At 38.2% G+C, this 21,264-nt stretch overlaps 2 protein-coding genes and 1 long non-coding RNA gene across 12 annotated transcripts; 1 reads left to right on the top strand and 2 right to left on the bottom strand.

Moving 5' to 3' along the window:
* Positions 1-2,343: 2,343 nt before the first annotated feature.
* Positions 2,344-4,206, bottom strand: LOC119905673. The gene is made up of 3 exons (XR_005444867.1): positions 4,145-4,206; positions 3,667-3,792; positions 2,344-2,576 (listed from the first exon to the last, which is right to left on the bottom strand). It is a non-coding gene; the product is annotated as an uncharacterized LOC119905673 (long non-coding RNA).
* A 97-nt stretch (positions 4,207-4,303) lies between these two features.
* Positions 4,304-12,363, top strand: LOC119905666 (coiled-coil domain-containing protein 114-like). 7 transcript variants are annotated; one of them, XM_038722898.1, is made up of 15 exons: positions 4,341-4,475; positions 6,113-6,182; positions 6,521-6,620; positions 7,098-7,287; positions 7,391-7,516; positions 7,599-7,712; positions 7,858-7,925; positions 8,354-8,529; positions 9,347-9,469; positions 9,547-9,629; positions 9,751-9,919; positions 10,585-10,763; positions 10,879-10,973; positions 11,116-11,203; positions 12,019-12,363. In XM_038722898.1, exons 2-15 carry the CDS (start codon positions 6,134-6,136, stop codon positions 12,046-12,048), a joined length of 1,590 nt encoding a protein of 529 aa, XP_038578826.1. In that variant the 5' UTR covers positions 4,341-4,475; positions 6,113-6,133; the 3' UTR covers positions 12,049-12,363. The 7 variants fall into 7 exon arrangements, with proteins under 7 accessions (XP_038578829.1, XP_038578826.1, XP_038578832.1 ...); XM_038722902.1 differs by having other exon boundaries at positions 4,405-4,475; positions 6,524-6,620; XM_038722900.1 differs by lacking the exon at positions 4,341-4,475 and adding an exon at positions 4,490-5,753.
* A 191-nt stretch (positions 12,364-12,554) lies between these two features.
* zgc:154075 (uncharacterized protein LOC556929 homolog) lies at positions 12,555-21,254 on the bottom strand. Of its 4 annotated transcripts, XM_038722908.1 has the most exons (16): positions 18,654-18,669; positions 18,237-18,345; positions 17,611-17,689; positions 17,001-17,154; positions 16,407-16,491; positions 16,245-16,318; positions 16,080-16,139; positions 15,782-15,889; positions 15,493-15,549; positions 15,238-15,368; positions 14,929-14,983; positions 14,568-14,660; positions 14,322-14,456; positions 13,956-14,057; positions 13,225-13,386; positions 12,555-12,991 (listed from the first exon to the last, which is right to left on the bottom strand). In XM_038722908.1, exons 4-16 carry the CDS (start codon positions 17,013-17,015, stop codon positions 12,863-12,865), a joined length of 1,206 nt encoding a protein of 401 aa, XP_038578836.1. In that variant the 5' UTR covers positions 17,016-17,154; positions 17,611-17,689; positions 18,237-18,345; positions 18,654-18,669; the 3' UTR covers positions 12,555-12,862. The 4 variants fall into 4 exon arrangements, with proteins under 4 accessions (XP_038578836.1, XP_038578834.1, XP_038578835.1 ...); XM_038722906.1 differs by lacking the exons at positions 17,001-17,154; positions 17,611-17,689 and adding an exon at positions 21,118-21,254 and having other exon boundaries at positions 18,654-18,778; XM_038722907.1 differs by lacking the exons at positions 17,001-17,154; positions 17,611-17,689 and adding an exon at positions 21,118-21,136 and having other exon boundaries at positions 18,654-18,775.
* Positions 21,255-21,264: the final 10 nt, after the last annotated feature.

Genomic DNA, 21,264 nt, shown 5'->3' with positions numbered 1-21,264 from the left:
ATAATTTATTGAATGTTCATAAATCAGAAAGCCATATGTCCATTTTTTGTTTCCCCTTCACAAAGCTCTGAAGGTAAAATAGCAACAATGCCCAGAGACCTCCACAATTAGAATCATTTTATCTGCCTTGTGTAATGAGTCTATGGGAAATTGCCCTTCATAGGCAGTAAGCAATTTTGGTCTGACCTGAGTGGGAGTCAGAGCGTGTGGGTGGCGTTTGGAGTGAGTACAATATACGACTGATAGAGAGGAACAAGTATGAGACTGGCAGCCCAGTCATGGTGGACGAGGACTTGTTTTGAAGCCTGCATGTCACATAGGAGTTCAATGTCTGTGTTTGTCTTCCCCCACGCCAAGAGAGGCAGAAGGACAATACAGGAGGCCATTTAGTAGAAAATAACAGGGAAGTGAGTGCAGGCTGTTCTTGGTTTTACCACAGAGTCAGCCAAATTGTCTTTTTACTGCGATAACAATCCAAATAAATCCTCAGGCAAACAAACACTTTTAATATTGTTAAGTGCTGAATAAAATTACTACCTCATCAAAGACTTGCCAAATGACCCTGTGACCTCTCTTCCTTTTGTCCTATTGTTCAATTGTTCCACTGTTGTAATACTCTAATAAAATCCCTCCACGGTCATATATGGATTAAGGAGTGTCTTATACCTATATGCTTACTGTAAATCATAAACCCACAAAAGAAAGATGTAATGTGCCTCTATTGCTGCAATCGACTGTCCCTCTTCCACCAAAGTCATTTGTTTGCTTATAGGAATACTCATACTTAATGAGCTGTTTGATCAACTTTCTGTTGTGCAATGAAGTATTTGGGAGCATGTGATTCCAGTGTGACACAAAGAGGTTAAAACTGGTGTCAGTCGTCACGCTGCACAAGGCTTCGTTTTTGAAGAGTAACGGTACAGCTCACGTCTTGATTTTGAAACGTTTGCAATCCCTTTAAAGGCCTTAGTCTTGTAATTTGTTCTGTTTTGTTGTGTGGAGGTGACACGGCACAATCCAAATTAAAAAATTTTTGTGTCGCTCTGCTGTTTATCCGCCACCCTCTGTGGGCGCTTGTGGCGACCCAGGATGCTCAAAGCTGTGGGGGTTGTTGTCGGGGTGGGCCAGTCTCCCACAGGGGAGGTCAAGTCATTTCCTGCTCTGAGAGACCTCTGTCCCTGACAGCTGTCAGTGCAGTCAGAAGTCCACCTCCCACATCTGTAACCCCCTACTCCCTCCCCGTGCTTTTTTTCAAAGATGATGGATTGCTCTGAAGAAAGTCCTCTCATGTTGCTGCAAAATATAAGCTACCAAAGCTGGACCCAAATCAAGGCCTTTGATTTATGATTTTTTTAATAACTCAATTTGACAAAAGACAAGAAACACTGAGGTTAAAGAAGTAATCAATAGTCGATAATAAAAACAGCTGCAATAATTCCTTAAATAGAAAACCGAATTGGTAGAGCAGATCTGTTTCACATCTCTCCAATAAATGCTGTGAACAGCAGATAACCCCTGAAATGAGACATATCTCAGAAGATAAATGTCTGCCCACCACTCATTTAACAATGTCTCGAGCTGGAATAGGAAATGAAATAGGTAGGTGTTAACATACGTGTTCTATGGTAAATACATTTGTGTAGGATGATGTGCTGACATGGTGACACAGGGAGTTCTCTTATAGAGGAACCAGCTGTGTACAAACATGTAATAGTAATTAGAGCCCCGTTACTGACTGCCGACAGACAAGCCTGCTGCTGTTTTCAAAGTCACGGTCGACCTATCTTCTGTTTGAGTTTCACATTCCTTGTAATCGGAATGCTGTCATTCCTGTGAATCAATGTTAAAAGCTGTAACAAATAAAAAATACTTGTATCACAGCTACGTTTATTAGATATAAAATAGATGATTATGTGAAAATGCCTAAGCTGCAACTGCTATGTGTGTAAGAAGTTAAAATTTACTATCCATTTAATCATCAAGTTTTTGAGTAAATGAGTAAACTCTGTAGTAGGGTACCAGAGCTGAAACAAGGGGCACCATCAGTCAAGTCTGGATTGAAGTTGCAGTAATTGTGAAAAACCAGAGAAAATTCTTATGAAATTCGTAGGTCTAGTTTATTGTTACCACCCACCACTTCCTTAAGCCTGACGTGGAACAGTCATGTTTGACATTTTTATTTTAAAGTAGACTGTCAAACAGAGAGTATACATACACACATATATGTATTTTTTTCTTTCTCATGAATTTGTTTTATAAATAAGGGATAAAGAAGTTCACAAAAGTTCTGAATCAGTGCCATTCATTCAGACGTTATGCGTGATTTGAAAAACACACCCTTCGTTTAATCTTTCTTAATTTAATGGATTTGCGGTTGGGTCTGACAAGTTGGAGGCGTCGGGAAGGAATCGGGCTCCTCAAATGTCTGAGTGGGCTTCGCACCACGGCCTTTGACCTCATCCTGTGAGGAGACAGCTCAGTTATCAAAGAGCCAACAGCCACCGGGAGGAAGAGGAGGGTGGGCTGAAGAATGATGTTTGTGCTGCCTTTGATTGCTGGGTAGCTCAGGAACTGCACTGAGGACCAAAAGAAAAGACTATGAAAACTATTCTGATGCTATATTCATTCTTTTAAATTACACAAATGGCATTACATGCTGCTAATGTGTCCTGTGAACAAATATAAATATAAATATAGCTACAATAACAGCTTTAAGTGCCGTGGTGCAAGAAACTAGATACTTTTTTTCCCACGGTACCAACAGAGAAAGTCAGCGCGCAAAGAAATGATTGAGGAAGTGGCAAGGATTAAAGTGATTTAAACCGTGTCACATCTGATTTCATGGTGATAGTTTCAATGAATGGCCGAGCATGAAAAGAGCGATTCTTTGCCCAGGATGCAGCACAGGAGGCCCGGGCAGCTTCCCTACCAGTGGATTTCAGGCCTCAATGTGGGCAGAGGGTCTGCAGGCCCAGCGGGTGGCCTTCCGCAACCACGTGAAGCTGATCCCGGTTCATTAAGAGTTTCAGTTGAAATGAGTGAGGAAACAGGCTTTGCACTTTAATCCCCAAAAACTGTTTATGTGCAATGGATTTGACTTTATATCATGTCGCTCCTCAATAGAAACTGTCTGCATAAATCACCATAACATCAGAGTAAAAATTATTATTTGTTGGCACTAACACAAGATTGCTCACCAGGACATGGACATACTGAGTGTTTTTCATTTTGGCTAAACGGATGTGACGGGAAGACAATGTCAATATTTGCTTGTCTTTGCACTGTTCACAAATTGTTCTGAGGTCAAAGTCTTTTTGAATCACCACAGTACATACAGGGTCACATTTCAAGAAGGCAACGGAAGATAGTCAAGTTAGGTAATATTGTTGTCCAACCGCTGATTATTTACTTTGTGTGTGTGTGTGTGTGTGTGTACACGTCATGACTCTATTGTGCAAAGTGGTGACTGGGTGTGGGTGGGTGGGTATGTGGGTATTGGGGCCATCTGTCTTTTCACGGCCTCCACATTTCCTCATAAAATCATCTCTCATCATCACTATGTCTTCTACCATCACATAGCTCAGGGTCCTGAGGCATGACAATCTTGCTTTTTTCCTTACTTTATCTCTCCTATCACTCCCACCCTTCTCCCTTTCTTTCTCTCACCTTACTTACTCCCGCACCATCACTTCCTGTTGAGTCACCAACAGCACCAGACTGCATCATGTTTTACACTTTACTGTTCCCCTCCTTGCTTTCCTCCTCCACTTCCTTGTTCACAGATGCCTCTGCCTTGTAACAGAGAAAAAACGCAGTGTGGCAAAATAACAGCCCTCAGACATTAGTTCATTAGTGCATAAAAATAGTTAGAGTCTGAAAAAATTCAAGTAGGAGTCTCTTCCTGGCAACATGACTGATTCATACAGTAAATGACTCGGAGGATCTAGGATTATTAGCTCAGCAGAAAAGGCACCATATCACTCTTCACAGCATGTAATCATCGTCTTTATCATTATTGGAAAAAACAGAGCTTCAAGAAAAAAAGTCAAATGAAAGACAGAGAAGAAACAGAGTTAACTGATAAAATAAAATGGAAAACATTTACATAACTTTTCCATTAATGTTGAATATGGAGCTGATTTACCTCCTTGGTAAATACTTCCATATTGCTACTGGCTATTTGCAGACATTTCCCAGTAAAGTGGGAGGAAGTGATGCTGTGATGAGGTAAGGCCTCACGTAAACGTAGGCAGTGCGTGCTTGTGTGTGAGGGAGGGTTGAGGGCAGGGCTCTGAGAAACGAAAGGACTCTGTGGTGGACTGGTTGAGTCATTCAAAATACAGCTGCTGACTCAGTTTGCAAACTTGTCTCCAGGAGCACGTCGCCAGTCTATCTGGAATTTTGTGTGTATATGTGTGTGTGTCCAACCTGTTCTTGTGAGGACCAATCATCTTCATGGAGACAGAATAAGAGAGGTTAACATTGTTGTTTCAGTTTCAGTCAGAAACATCTTGTTTGCTTAAAAACTTTTAAAGAATTATCATGCAATACTGCTTTATTGATAAAGTGCCAAATCAGAAGACGGTAGGTATCTTAAGGCACTTTTCGTGATATAGAACATGTCAAAGAGACATAACAAATGCAGATTACATCGAATGGATAATGAAGCTTTGCCCGAAGGAGTGCCAATTCTCTCAACTGCTGTAATCCTGTCCTGGCACCAGGACAAAGTTTTTGTGTGATTCAATAATTTCGTAATTTCTTCAGTTTTCTCTACAACTTCTTGCCATAATAGTCTTAAAACTGTGTCAGTCCAATGTTATCCATCTGGGTGTATGGACACACTCCAGAATTAGTCATCTTGGATGCATTGTAAGGTCAAGGAATGGTGTTCTGTTGTTGACATTATCGTGTTCAGAGGGTTATTAAGAGGGACACCTCCCTTCACGATGGAGTGTAATTTCCTGATAAAATAGCTGGGTTGGTTTACACGAGTGTGATGCAATATGAGTCATTTAAGACTGTGTGTACAGTACTTACCTGTTTAGTTTTAACAACTTGTTCAGATTTTATTACAATAAAACTGATAAGAAACAGGGGGGAAAAACATAAAGATGGCAAAAACAATGTGCAGCAGCTGTTTATGGAAAGATACCTGCAGGCATCATTTGCCTTAGCAAGTTTAGAACATGTATATAACAAGTTTAGACCGGCAATCCAGTCCCTAAGGGGGCTATTTCCTATAGCAAGAAATGTTAATTTTTACCAGGATTGTTTCCTATTACAGATTAAGACCATTCTTGACATTTTTAATTGCTTCCAGTAAAGAGAAAATACCTTGATTTGCTATCTGAAGCCATCTTGAGCACTGATAGTCATAAGAACAATAATGTTACCCTGTGCTAATTTCTATTTTTTTGTTAACATATTTGTGATACACATTTATTATAGCTACAAAATATTCAACAGATAATTAATTTCATTATTTTTACTCTATTTGATGTATTTTACGTCTCTGATGATGAAATATAGCTAACAAACAGCAAAGTTCTCCATATCAGCAGAACGCTTCTGGCTTGGAATTCTAAATAACAGCTATGTTAACGGTTGTAACTGTTTTATTAGGTGCACGTAACAGTTAACGTTACGGATAAGCACGTTTTGATACATATTGGTGTCCATCTATATCACTCGAACTTGTCTTAACTTTTATCTATCTGGAGCTTTGACAGCTAGTTAGTTACTTCCAGATAGTTAAGTAAACCGAAATCAATTAAATATTTTAGGCTAAGTAATGCTAACGCTAATTCAGTTAGTAGGCTAGCCGAGTTTGGCTAATGTTAATTAGCCAACCTTAAATTAACTAACGTTAGTTTGGTATTTAACCTGTTGTAATATACTAAAGCTAGTAACGTTAACGTTATAGTATTTTTTAGTTAATTAGTGGCTAATAACCAATGAAAGTTAGCTTAACATTAATTAAAATCAAAATGTATCCCAGTTAACCTAGCTTAGTTCTAAATTGAAAGTAACGTTAAGTTACTGTCAACATGTTTACGAAGTTAACAACAATCTGGTAAAGCTTTAACGTTAACTTTTGTTTATTCTTCAGTCTCAAGGCAGACAATTCAACATGAGTCGGAGATCATCTGCTGTCAGAAGTCAATCACTTGTGGATTATTGTAAGTTATTATTCAGCTGCTGCTATCACATCATGTCACTTCGTGTTTCCCAAACTCCACACAACCAGTTAGCCTTAATTGCCCTTCTGAAATGTAGACTTTATATAAAAAGGTCTGAACCAACAGCACACGTGCGTTTTTGTGTTACAAACATATTACTTGAGGGCTAGTAATCTAATTCATTCGTTAATTGATTAATTAATCTGATTAGCTAACTGTTAGGTACCACACAAGAAAAATAATAGAATATGCCTCCCTGCTATGTCCCAAGTAACATTAACGTTAATAAGTGATTAAACAGTAATTATGAAATGGGACTCAGCATATTTTTAATGCAGCAGAAACAGACCTGAACAAACTCCAGCAGCAGTATAGCAGGGCAGAGGCATCCATGCGGGCATATACAGAGAAAACCCAAGGCCTCATCATCAGGGACAGGTAAGTAGCGTCCTATTTGCCAGTTCTTGCAAACTCCATAGACACTTTACAGAGATTCGATGATTTTTTTTAAGTCCATGCTAAATATATTATATATGAAAGTAACAGATTTAATTATATAATAATCATTGAGACATGCTACAGCCATTTGTGCATAATACTAGTTTTCAGAGGAGAACAAGAGGGGAGATTAAATCAAAGGGGTAGGCATGTACAAAGATTCTGGGCCAGATTTAGGCTCTACACAGAAGTATCCCTCTGGAGGGTGCCTTGTAGATGCTAAGTAGTAGGCTAAAAATATGAAGTAAAAACAACAGCTAATACTAAAAATAATTTAGAACGATGTAGCTTTTAGAGGCATCTGTACTGGTTGGTTTCACGTTTGCCTGAGGCGTACCTTGTTGTATCTTCTGTAAGTTTTACATGTTTTATCTAAACTTCATGTGTATCTATGTGTTTGTGTCCCTATGTGATCAGGCGAGAGATTCAGAGGCTCCAGGATGAACGTGAAGACCTTTTATGCAGTCTCAGAGTGTCTCAGAGTAGTTTGAACCGTTGGGCTGATGCTAGTGTTGTTCAAGACCTCACTGCCACGTTGGCCTGTGGAGTTGGAATAGATGAGGAACTGGAAGCAGAAAAAGCCAAAGTGGCATCTTTGAAAGATGAGGTGAAGGTTGTTGTTCCAAGGACAATTAACAGAATACCCCATACAGTGAATTCCTTCTGATTTTCTTACCACATTTGACTCTACTTGTTGGCTTTGTTTTCAGATTATCAAATGGGAGAGAAAGTTGGCAGGACAGATAGCTGGTGGGGGAAATGCACGTCGTAGTATGAAATCTGAAAAAAGCAACTTACTTAAAACCACATGCTTAATAGAAAACAAACTGTACAGGGTTAGTGTTAGTCTTACTCCACCGTAACACCTGTAAATAGTAAACACAAATATTATTTAACCAAGGTATGTTTTTTTTCTAGGGTCGCAAATGCTTCAGTAAGCTGATGACCAGGAATGGAGAGTTGAGGGAGGAGCTGAAGACAATGCAGGTGGAGAAGAAACAATTCTTCCATGTTCAGTCTCGGCTAGATAAGGTAGGTTCACTTAACATTAGTCTGTTCTTGAATTAGCATTCCGCTGCTGCTACATGGTTAGTGAAGGGGTACTAAAGGGGTCATTTATTTTATTTAATTCATTTATTTTGAAACTGTAGACAGTTAACTTTGTTATTTCATCCAGGAGCTGCATGCAATTCGCAAGGATATTTGTAACCTGATGACTAAATGCACGGAAGCCTTCAATGCCAGGTAAACCTTTCTGCAGCACTCCAAATCTATCTGCATTTCTTGTGACCTGCTCTACACAATTAGATTAGATTAGAGTGCATATTCATATTTTTACTGAAAGATGAAGGAAGATGGATTTATTTTGACAGCGAGAAAGTACATATAAAGATGCGGTTGCACTCTTATTCAGCTGAGCATGCTAGCTGAGATTGCCACCTTCTTTAAATACCTTAAAATATAACGGAGGCCATCATTAAATGCCTTGATTTTAAATAAGAAATGCGCTTCATACAGTTGAGGCACACTTTAGTGTGTCTGCTTACTTTTTTCCTATAAATATTTTTTCCATAGCTAAAAGCTTAGATTCATGAAGATACACCCACTTTTTTATAAAAAATAAATCATCTTTTTTTAAATGTAATTTGTTGTCTATATTTGGCTACACCTAGTGTGAAAATCCAGGAAAAACAGAGGATGCTGATGGACCAGAATGCTAAGGATGTGACTCAGTACATCAAAGAAAAGAGCAACCTGGAATTAGAAATCGCCCATTACAGCAACTTTGAGGCTTTCCTAAACATAAAGGCTATTGCACGTGAAAACCAGGACATCGGCCACAGACAAGGTGACTATAAATCTCATGCTCTGAACACAAATTGAGTTTTGGCTCTTGCTATCCAGTGATCAAACCATGTCACGCATTTGAAGGGATCCAAATGTTATTTAATAGTTTTTTGGTTCAGCAATTTGAGTGTACAATGTTCTGTCATCCTGCTGTTGCCATAAAGTGTGGTAGTGTGCACCGCCAGTTACTTGAAAATGTTTCTTGCATTCTTCTGTTTGTTGTGGACATTTCTTGGCAACAGTTTAAAGATAAAGCAAAAGTATGTGCTTCATCATTACTGCTGTGGTATTCCATGGCATTTTGAGATCTTCCACTCTTAAATCAGAGTGAGAGTGTTTGCCACAACAGACCACTGTCACTCTAAGCCAGTTAAGTGTTGACTTCTAATCAGATAAACTAGCGACACCTTGTGTTTAAAAGATGTTACTTCTTGACTAACCAAACTCCTGGCAAAGAGGACAAAATGTTTTTTTTATTTACAAATTATATGTAAATATAAATAGTTATTAATTATATAATTCATTGTTTATATTTTATATTACAATATTACTACTATATAGCACAACTGTAGGTGATTTCAGTTCTGCAGAAGCTTTTTGGCACATTTATTAATTTTCTTTATCTAATAACTTTGAATCAATATGCCATTTTAAATGATAAATGTCTTTAGTAAGTTGATTTGTAATAAACTGGATGAGGAGACATTCATTAATACAAGTCCCTTTGGGAGTTCTGTAGCCCAAGACTAATACAAATAAGTACATTAAAGACCTTGTTGTGAATGAGGTTCACCTAAGTTTCACATTTGTCCCCATAGTGGAGAAACAGCAATTGGAGTCTAAGGAATTGGGACTTGAAGATTTTGAGGATGCTATCAAAAAAATCCTCAGCGAGACAGAGGAAAGTGACCTTGACAAGCTGGTCAGGAACTTCATACAAAGTAAGTCCCCATTAAACATTAAAGGAAGTTGTGCATTTTATCAGCAATCAAAATATGCTGTGAAATATTTCCATCAGTGGAGGAGCAGAACTACACTTTACTGAAATTTGTCAACTATCAGAACAATGAAGTAGAGGCCATTGGAAGGCAGATCTCTCAGGTTGGTATTTTCTGTGTGTGTGTGTGTGTGTGTGTGTGTTGGAGAGACAGGGAGTGAGATAAATGAGGAAAGTATATGTAATTGTGGTTGTACGCTGTCTTCTTAATTCTCGGACCAAAAGCTTTGCGATGAGAGAGAGATCTTTGTGGCTGAGGAGCAGCAGCAGCAGGAGCAGCATCACGATCTTCTGATGAGAGTTTCCATCAAGCAAGAGGCTACCGAGCAACAGCTGGCAGTTTATCAACAACGTGTTGAGTTCATGGAAAAGCTCCTATATCAGCTCAGAGACGGTACAGCATAGGGCACCCCTGCATAACATTATCCTTTTAAATGCGGACAACAGAAACATGGCAAATTGTATGATGCAGTTTAGAAATGCTTTTCCTGGACTAGAAGACCCATTTATTGTCATATGTAAATGTATAAAGGATATGTGCTTAGTGCTTAGTGAATGTCTAGTCCCAACACAGGACTTATTTAAAATGTGTATTGCACCTGAAAGCACTAGCATGAGGACTGCACGATTTAAACAACACAGACCATGTTAACAAGACAGTTGATGTTGCTTTGTGAATTGGTTTTAACCATACACCAAAGTGAGGGAAATTATGCTCTAGCACATTCGTGTGTCAAGTTAGCAAAAAACAAAAAACAAACAAACATCAAAGCCCACCTTCCAAAACGTAGAATTATAACAACTGGGTCAGAGTACATGCACAGAAGTATAAGCAGGCTGTAAATGCTTGTGTTCATTCATGTAAATCTGCTCTGTGCTGTGGAGCAACTGCAGCTGTAGTCATATGATGTTGTAGTAATCGGTGATAGTGTACATGAATAAGTATAGTAAATAGCTTATTACATTGTAGACAATAAGGATTTAATCTATCAGTGGGAGATAAAAAATAAACAGTCCCGTAGAAAGATTATAATTTTTGTTCTAATTTCCTTCTACCAGGTCTTAAGATATTGCTTCATATCAGCTGTGGTAGCTCAGTGATCTGCGGCCAATTGGGTTCCTCTGGTGGAGTCCAGGAAGAAAACATCAAAGAGAACATGACAATGGTGGAGGACAGAGTCAATGAGCTTCTCACTCTGCAGTCCTATCTTCATTTCCAGGACAACCTTAGCCAGTGGGTATGTGATTTGAAACGCTTTGTCGGTACAGAGTTGCAGACATACAGTAGTGTTTAGTTTCTAGCCTTTGCATATTGACAGCCTTCAGCATTTTAATGTACTTTGTCTCCTCCAGGACATTGACAGTCTTAGTACCACTGCTGAGCAGCTCCTGGGAATAAGCCCCCCAGCTGTCAACCTGACCACTGCTGCTGCGACCCCTGCGCCCGAGTAGGTGTTTTTATTTTATTTTGATAAGAGTGCAGGTATTAGATAACAGCATAGTAATTAATAAACCTCTTGTTACCTGTTTGGTTTGATGTATGCTTGAAAAAAATGCACAAATAAATTCAGAATCTCTGTGATGCCTCAGTGATGACCCAGACTTGGTGGAGTCAGTGCTGCTGGAGGCAAAGGAGCCAGTGAGTAGAGCAGATCTCTTGACACTGGTCAATAAGAGGGTGAGCATAACTAAAAAGGTCTTCCAAAAAAACCCAAAACAATTATATATATATATATATATATGTATATGCACACACTATGTAGACAAAAGTACTGGGACACCCCTGTCCAAATACTTTTGGGAGGGTTTTTTTCATGTTGTGGAAATCTTAACGCTACAACATACAATTTTAGACAGTAGTTCCTCCAACAGTGTGTTTCCTCTTTCAATATGACAATGCTCCCTTGCATAAAGCCAGCTCCATGAAGAAATGGTTTTCCCAGTTTGGTGTGTAGGAACTTGACTGGCCTGCACAGAGCCCTGACCTCAACCCTATCCAACACCTTTGGGATAAACTAGAGCGGAGATTGCGAGCCAAGCCCTCTCGTCCAACAACAGTGTCTGGCCTCACAAATGCTCTTTTGGATGAATGGGAAACAGTTCCCACAGACAAACTCCAAAATTCTTTAGAAGCTTTCCCAGAAGAGCAGAAGCTATTACAGCTGCAAAGGGTGAACCAACTCCATATTAATACCTATGGATTTAGAATGGGATGTCATAAAAGTAAAGTGTAGGAGTCCCAGTGCTTTTGTCCATTCGTGTACATATACTTTATACATGAGACAAATCTTTTAACTTTATAACACAAGTTATGAATCTCTAGTAGCCCACATGTAATTATCAAACTGTAACCCGGCTATGTCATGTAAAAGTTGCCTGTTCTTTTAAATTGATATTCCCATGTTAAAGCTCCACAAAAGATCATCCAATAGCAAATTTCATGAGAATTTTTGTATGGCCTGGCATATATGACATCCTTTATTTATCCCACAGATTCAGAGGAAAAAGAAGAGACTTACCTGATGAGCCGGTGCTGCTCGGTAGAGCTGCCATGAGGTCCTGCATACTGAGCCACTGGAAACAAGTCTGTGCTGACCTTTTACATGTTCCAAGAGCTATTTTATAGTATGCTTTTTTTAGTGAATGTTTAGATAGACACAATATGGTGTAAAGCATTGCTGCATCAGTTATTGAACAGGAAGTAACCTGCTTATATTAAATATTTACTTTAAGGAAGTATGAAATCTATGGGCATACGTATGCATAATGTGTATTTATGTGCAGTAGTTCACAGTCAGTGATACTTGTGAATTCAATAAATGTATTTTAGTTAATTTATTTATTCTCTCAGTGGCTCAGAAGCATTTTGATTTTTCATTTAACCCCTGAGCATTTCAAGAAGCCGTTGGGAGTGACAGATCAACTGGATTCAACCACATACAGTAATATCATGAGATACAGTATATACTACACACTGATACAGTCATATTGTGTGTTGGATGACATTAAAAGACACATTAAGAGCAAACACAGATTCAGCAACTATTTATATTACACAGATTCACAATGTTTTAGTAGGAATAATGAGTACTTCCCATTAACATTACTTCCTCATACAATTATAAACATGACATACAGAACAACAAATTATCAAGTTCTTGGCATAGTGCTTATTTATGTAATTTAAAAACTAAACAGGTTCACTTATTCACTTCGTCACAAATCCCTGAGCAATATTAACTAAATAATCAACCTGATTGCACTCAAAAATGTGGCCCTATACTCATTGATTTTTAAGGTGAGATCATTTTCCTGTCAAAAGTGTTTCTTTAGTCATCTAGTTCTGGCTAACGTTGCCACAGTACACCACCCTGCTCTCCAGTCGCGAACGCTCAGCTTCAAACACCAACAGATGGCTCTGCAGCGTCTCCTCAGGACCCGAGAGGATCAGGGATGGATCATTGTTCTACACTCACAGAAACACAGAGAGACACATCACTAACCAACCATCCCAGTCAGTGTTAATCTGTCATTATTTATTATTAATGTTCCCAAACAACTGTCAATCTAAGGTAAAGATTTAAATAAATCAAAGCTATTCATATACTGCAACAACCAAATGAGTAAAAGAAGGAGAAAAATAAACGGGAAACCATACACTGACAAAATATAACATTAACAGTATTTATGAGCACTCACCGCCACAGCAGAAATAAAGGCATCCATAAGGTGGTAGTCTGCTCCACCATGCCCACTCAGGCCAAAGCGACAAGGGACATTATTGCGTGCCGTGTGCTTTGTGGATCTCTGGGTCAGAAAGTCAAACACGCGTATCTCATGGCCATCATATGACAGCTCCCCCTGTGAAGACACAGTTGTGTGGAGTGGAGTTAGATCTAGGCAACAAATACCACAATATGACTTTGTTTGGTCTCGATACAGAGGCTTACATTTGTGGGGGGGGGTTAAAATTGTTATTTTATAAATTGTGCCACATTGGATTGATAACATCAATATCAAGGTACAATATGGCCAAGGCCTTGTCGCCCAACATCAATGCACAACATCACTGATGCTGTTGTGGCTGGATGGGATCAAATCTCTGCAGCTAGATTTAAAGGCTTGTGGAAAGCCTTCCCTGAAGCATGGAGGCTTGTTTTTCATTGTAAATTAGTGCCTGTGATTTTGGAATATGTTCAACACTCACATATGTGATGTTTGAATGTCCACATACTTTGTAATTCATAATCACCCCCTTCTATCTACAATTTATACACACACATTTGGTTAGTTAGAGTTACTCGATGATCTGTGAGCCAGAAGCTGATGTATCTTTTCCCTGCTGGCGCCTTTTCTTTGTAGAACTGCTTGTATGTATTAATGCAAAATTGTAGCATTTCCTTATTTTCTGCAATCCCTTCCAGTCCTACCTTGCTGCCATAGATGGTTGTTTTTCGCTTGCAGAGCTCCTCGGTGAATGCCACCATTGAAAAGGCTGCCGTCAGACCCCCTTCAAACTCCATGTTCACAACCTGTCAAGCGGGACATATAAACAAGACATAAGGGAAAAAACTGTCACGCTTCTTAAATGTAAATAATGACCTTAACATAAGCTGTATAAAAGAAGTGGATGTAGCCAACATGACATCACCCATTGGTTTGTGGACTATCTTTTTAAAGCCACAAGTTTGGCATATTGACCGTCTCTATCTTGTTTTTGTTTGTTTTTTTAACCAGAAGCGACTATATTTGGACAGGAGGGTGGAACTGGGGAGGGATACACTTTGTTTTCTAACCTGGTTACTGCAGACATCGTTGTCACACTCGTAGACACAGCGGCCGTATGGTCCAGTCCTCAGTGCCTCAGTTACTGACTCGATGTCTGGGAGCGAGCTCGGGCATATGACTGATACAGGCCAGCCAGTGTGACCCTAGCACATATACACACACGTACAGTACACATGAAATGATGTATAGCAAGTAAAATAGGTTCACGGAAGTAAAGTAGATCATTGGTGAAAATAATGTGTTAAAATGTTAACCTGTTTCACACTATTCAGGTAGATTTTGGATGCTGAGTATGGACAGTCTCTTTCTACTGAACAATCCAGGCAGCGATCTGCAGCACCTGTTGGCTGACAAAAAACTAGCAACGTCACATTTTATATTCATGTTTAGTATAGAGATTTCTGTTAGCACTAATGTTTTTATGTCGTCATTGATAAAACGACACAAAAACACAACTCAGCAACGTTGAAAATGATTTAACAGCAGTAATTTGTGCCGTTTCCCATAGCATAAAGATCTGCAGTAAAAATTATTCATTTGTAGAACTACAGACAAAATACAATTAGAAAAAAAACTGTTCAGCTGCAGTGGTTGCACTGTGAACAAGCCACACACCTTGTTTTCTTTTCGGAAGTGGCTGACAGATCCAAATGATGACACTTTCACACACCTGCCAAGTAATAGCAGTGTTAATGATTCCGCTTAGGAAAAACTCACAGAAAACAACCTTTGAAACACAGAGACTGTGGTCCAACAAAACCACCAGGGTCTAGTTCCTGCTGGCACTGTTTGAATAGGCATTCCACAAGTTGAAACATTTGTTTCCCCCTGTTGACCAACCAACTTCTTTATTTTAGTGTTAATCTTACTTCTGAACATGAGAAGAGCTTGGAGTTGATTATTGACTGCTGTCTGATGGTTTACCTGCGCGTTCCAGCCCAGTGATGTATTAGGTCAATGTCATGGCATGATTTAGCCAAAAGAGCAAAAGAGCTTTCTGCTTCATTCCTCCAGTTCCCCCGAACAAATGAGTGAGCAAAGTGATAAAACCCAACCTGGAACAAGAGATTGAAAAGACTTGTGTAGACCTAACATATATTTAAAAAAAATGCATGTGCTAAAAGCAAGAATAGTGTTACTATTTAATGAATGAAGAGCCCTGAGGATTATGATTCTTACCGGCTCAAGGTGCTGAATATGGATCACATCACCCACGACTCTAGCATCTATTAGCTCCTGGAAATAGATCAATTCATTAAATTTTTTTTAATTTAACTTGGATATTGTGATTTTCTTCACTACTTGACCCAATGTTAGAATAATATTCAGTGTTTGGAAATGAGTAATTGCTCTCCTTAAAACTCAACTACACGTTAAGGTATCCAAATTGACATTTTTAAACCCAAAACTGTGACCCATGCCGGGTCAAGAAAACGATCAAACGCAAAGTGCGAGAGAAAGTGGTCACCTTTATCTTATGGATGACAGGATCATACCGGAGAACATGACCCACTGATAGCATCACACCATTCTGAGTGCAAGCCTCCACAATCGACGTGCAGTCTTCTGCAGTTGTCTAAAGTCATGGGAACACGTTAGTGTTGCGAGAAACACATGAGTGTTACACAGATGCAGTCACAGAAAGGAAAAGAGAGAAGACAGATTTTGTTTTTCAGAAACTGACACTTTGAATCATTAACACCCATACCAAGGTTAACGTTACACTCTATGCTAAGATGGTTAGTGTTTATTTACGGAAAACTTACTGCCATTGGTTTCTCCAGCAGAACATGGTATCCCTTCTTTGCAAAGGCCACCGCAGGTTCCTGGGAAACACAAACTAGTTTAATAGACCGATAATGAAGTGTACACAGAAGACTAAAACTGAGAGTTACTCATATATAGAGAATACACATAGATGGTATGTTTACCTTATGAAGGCGGTCTGGGGTACAAATTAACACAGCATCCGCAAACTTCTCTCTTTCAACTATACTGGGCCAGTCTAGTTTGAGCAAAAGAGCGTTCCATATGTTAGTATGAGGCAGATAATTATAAACAATTAAATTCATTTTTTTTCTTTTGATGCTCACCTTCAAATGTGTTTTCATCTACAATCTTGTGTTGCTGTTGAAGTTTAGTGCGAGCAAATTTCCTTGGGTCAGCTACTCCAACAACCTGAAATGGTGAAGTTGAGTAAATGAAGTTGGCATAACAAGTACTCTGTAGATTAACGTAGAACAGTTACACTTACAACAGTGTGTAATATTTCTGAGGATTTATTAACAGAAATGCAATATAATATCCAAAGCAATATTTTCAGTGGCGTTTAAAGACCTTACATAATGAAGCGTTATGTTTTTATTACCTTAGAATGAACCATTTCGATCTACACACACACACACTACACGGACATTGCTATGTTGCACTGCCATGTTAAAGTAGCCCAAAACAGACAAACAGCTCTACAGAGTGCATTTCATCACTACATTTTTCTTCTTTTAGTTTTTGGCTACTGTAGAATCATGATGACCTCCAAGTAAGGGAGGCAAGGTGTATGTACATAGAAATGGCTGGCTCATTCTAAGGTAATAAAAACATACTGAAAACATAGTTAAGGATTTTATATTGCATTTCTGTCAATAGTTTCTCAGAAATATTACACACTGAACCTTAAAGTGAATTACATTTTGCAAATTCATTCTCTGCAAGTGAACACAGAATGACCACCACAATACTGTCCCCCTGTTACTCTATTAGAAGTCCCTCTGAACACGCCCCTGGACTGTTCCTCCAGTCACATGACTCAGGAAGTAGCATACATTTTTGGATGGAAATCACCTACAAGAAGCAGATTTAAGTATCACTCTATAATCAACCTTTTTTTTTTTTTTTTTTTTTTTTACAGTGTTTTAGAAAATCTGGTATGCTTACTTTTTTAATAGAAAATTATTTTTAACAAATAAATGCATTATAAATAAATAATATATACCAAAACATGCTGGAAACATTATTCATCTACATAGCCTTCTTACATCCACCCTATTACATGTGCCAGGAGGTACATTTTATGCTGAAGTCGGCCATTACTACTCGTGATGAACAACAGGCTAGTACGTGGTGAACACAGAGGAAGATTTTTAATATGTTTGGTAACCATATATTCAAATTTACAAACATTTTGTATTTTTCTACTATAAGTAACCATTAAAAAGTGGATGTTATGCTTTACCTTAACAGTAACTCATTCTTAAACATTGAAAAAAAGAGATTTATTTATTTAAGAGTGATACTTACTCTGCTTCTTGTAGATGATTTTCCACCAAAAATGTATGCTACGTCCTGCGAATCATGTGACTGGAGTGGAGTCCAGTGGCTGTTCAGAGAGATTTCCATGAGTAACAGGGGGGACAGTCGACTCAAGGACACAACATATTTTCAAGACTTTAAGCATTAAAAATGTACTGATAACAACAAACAAGTTTGTGGAATATTGCAAATAGGGCAATACAACTATGAAAAATGTAGAATTTGTTAGATTTTTATTATATTTGTAACTGAAGTTGAGCGAACATGATTGGGGACATGGCAGTTCAGTCTACTTGTGCTAAAATCAAAGTAATTATTTTAAATGAATTAATCCTGGGCACATAGGCCTATCATTGTTTTCTATAGAAGGGTGTTCATAATGTAAAACAAGCTTTTAGAAATAACTATTAGTCCATTTTTACACAAAAGTATGGTGTACCATATTATGTCATGGGGACTCAAATGTCAACGTACCAGGAATGACCAATGATTAAAATCACTTACTATACCTTTAAGCAATACAAGAGGGAAACATACTAGTAAAATAGTAAAAGTCCTGTATTTAAAATGTAAAAAAGTATTATCAGCTAAAGGCTCATGAAATCTCTCCAGACCTTCACTCGTTCAGGGTGGATGGATGCAAACTGGGAGTAGATCTCCCCTCGGCTGCCAGCTCCCACCACGATGACACGGACAGGTGAAGTCATTGTGGCACCCTGTGAACTTTGACACCAAAACAAGCTATCAGACAAGACACACCTTTCACAAAGCCTGAGGTAAATAACCTCTCACCAGTCAGAGGGGGACACATCTACAGTCTCTGTCTTACTGTCATACTTACTATAATCTGGTGAGTTGTTCAACACATTTATAGTTCTCTATGGAGATCGGTCATGGTTTAAAGGTCAACTAAATTAACAGTTTAAACACCCCTTTCCTAATGCGCTGATTAAAGACCTTAACAGATACAGAGGATGTGAGAGCAAGTAGTCCATTAAAATGTGTTAAACAGTGTTTATTGTTTATTGTACCTGTTTTGTCCCATACAGCTGTCAATACCTTACGTCGGTCTTCCGCATCGGTCCAATTTTACCCAGAAACGGCAACAAAAACGTCTGGAGTGGACTACTGACGGCTCCGAGCTGGTGCTTCACTTCTTCGAACAAAAAACAAACGCAAAGCAGTCAGAAGATTGTGTAGCGCCCTCTACTGTGTGCACTCGTGAACTGTTAGTTTAGCTTGAAAATAATAAATTAACCATATTTCACCCGCTTGGGCCCATTTGTTCAAAAGTAATCTAATCGGATTTCCGCTATAAGATTGGATCATATCTTGAAAATGGTTTGTTCAAAAGAAAAAAAGGATCCTGAAATCGGATCATATCACTTCATCCAACCCTGGTTTTGATCTGGATCAAACCTTCAGTTTGTGTTGTTCTTTTTAATAGGATTGGGATCCCTTTGATCAAAAAATAAATAAATAAACCAATTCTGTATTATCCTGATCCCAACAGAAGGGTGGATTCAGGGTGGATTTTAGGAACAAAATGCCATAAAACCTTAACATTTTTATCATGTAGTAGCCTATATAAACTTTTATTTATATTTTCCCTCTTGATGTCTTTAAACTTTACCGTGATAAAATAGACATTACCAAAGCCATTCAGTACAGTAAAGTAAAAAAATAAATAATCCCCCAAACAGTTGTCGATATCAAACAAAAATAATGTATTTAATTTCAACTGTTACTTATTACTGTACATTAATTACAAATGCACACTCAGAGGTGAACCATTCAAAAGTAGTTTGTAACAAATGCATTCCTTATTGCAGGTCCAGTCAGTCCCTCATTCTGAGATTGCCTCCTAAAAGCTGCTCTCTGAACTCTGAATGATCTTTATTTTAACTATTGGACTATTTTACTACTATTAGACAGATTATCTGTGAATAATGATTATTTGTGTGTTTTTCTTGTTTTTTTGTGGGTCAGATGGTCAGATTGTTTAAAGAAATTGGAAATGGAAGGAAATATTTGTGTTGTTTTATTGTGCATTTTCTGTCTCTTCAAATAAAAGTGACCCCATACTGGCTGTTTTACCTGTTGGTCTTTATCATATCATTATCATCATATCATTAACAGCTTACGGTGTGATATGAAGCCCCATTTAGAGCACTGGAAATCTGGATTTGGTAAAAGTTTGTTCTGGATCAGGATGTTCCAATCCAATGTTGCTTTGAAAAACCGGCACAAAAGTAAGAGGGGTTATGTGATCCTGGATAGCAAAACATGGGGTTTCCAAATCCGGATCATTCTGATCCAGATTAAACTTTTTGAACAACTGGGCCCTGTGGAGATTTTCAGTCATGTAGGTAATAGGGTCTGTACCAGAGAGCTGGATTTGTTGTTTTAAAGAGTTTCACCTTTAATATGGTGATTGTTTGTTTTTTTTGAAAAATGTACAATAACAAACATTAACAGATATATGCCAAGGGTAAAGGGATAAAAATAAAAAAGGTTAGGCAATGTATACAGTACATTGATTATGTTTGGGATTGGAGAGTGCTGAATAGTTTGCATGTAGACCTACCTTTGCACTTCATTTATAAACATTATAAACATGCTGAGATATAAAAGATTTATAATAGGCTATAATACTGTTTTTTTTCTAAACTGCAGACATAATAAAAAAAACAAACAGCACATTTTTTTTATAGTAAACGAGCAGAAAATTTACACTGAATATACTGAGCAAATTCATTCCAAAAAAATAATCATTTCTTAGTTTTTGCCAATACTGTTTTGCTGGATATCATCGATTGAGAAGTTTAAAACTGACTTCTTCAGGTTGGTTTGTAATTAAAAGTATCTTGAAGACAAGCACCAAACTTGTTCCCGCCCAATAATGGATTACATGCGGAAGTGTATTTTTGACAGAGGGGTCTGATTCTTGTGTTCAGTGCGCTTAACATCTTTCTGTATACTGGTGGGAAATTATGTCGTTGTCACATGAGCATTTGACAGCAGTCATATGACACTGATAAAAGCATACTGGTGCGACGTATTTCACGTCTCTTAAACCAACAGAACCATTGATCTGCTCAAAGTCCGTTGTCATTTTGGTATATTTCTGACAGCAATGAAAGCAATATTTCAGCTACCTGTTCAGAGTGTTAGCCTACTTGTGTGTTTTATGTAACGTTATATCGACTGCTACTCCTCCTCTACAACACTCTCCATCTTAGAGTCTGTCTCGTTCACGGATTAATTCTTACAGGGTAATGAAATACATCTTAGGTTTGATACATAGTTCGGACCATGATGGCTGTATCAGAGACAAAGGAACCAGTGCATAACACTTTATATTTTCTGATTTGTAGAGTCAAACATACTAGTTTCACATAACACATTTTGCAGTTAGCAGATAAAGATGAATAAATACCTATTATTCTTTATCTGTCAGCTATAACGTTACAGTTAATTTAAGTCTTAAATTACCTATTTAGCTGCTGAGAGCAGTGTCAAAGAAGTCTTCAATCCAACAAACACATGACTTTTGGTTAGACTAGCATTAGTACCCGTATGGAACTGTAGCGTATCCTCGGAAATATTCGGCTACCTTCGGCAAATCCGATCCATACGGTA

Source organism: Micropterus salmoides, unplaced genomic scaffold (genome assembly GCF_014851395.1).
Source record: "Micropterus salmoides isolate LMB-PRFRI ecotype aquatic unplaced genomic scaffold, ASM1485139v1 Ms_hic_scaffold_16, whole genome shotgun sequence".
Classification (NCBI taxonomy): Eukaryota; Metazoa; Chordata; class Actinopteri; order Centrarchiformes; family Centrarchidae; genus Micropterus; species Micropterus salmoides.
The sequence above is the reverse complement of the archived record's forward strand: the minus strand, read 5'-3'. Positions and strand labels throughout refer to the sequence as shown.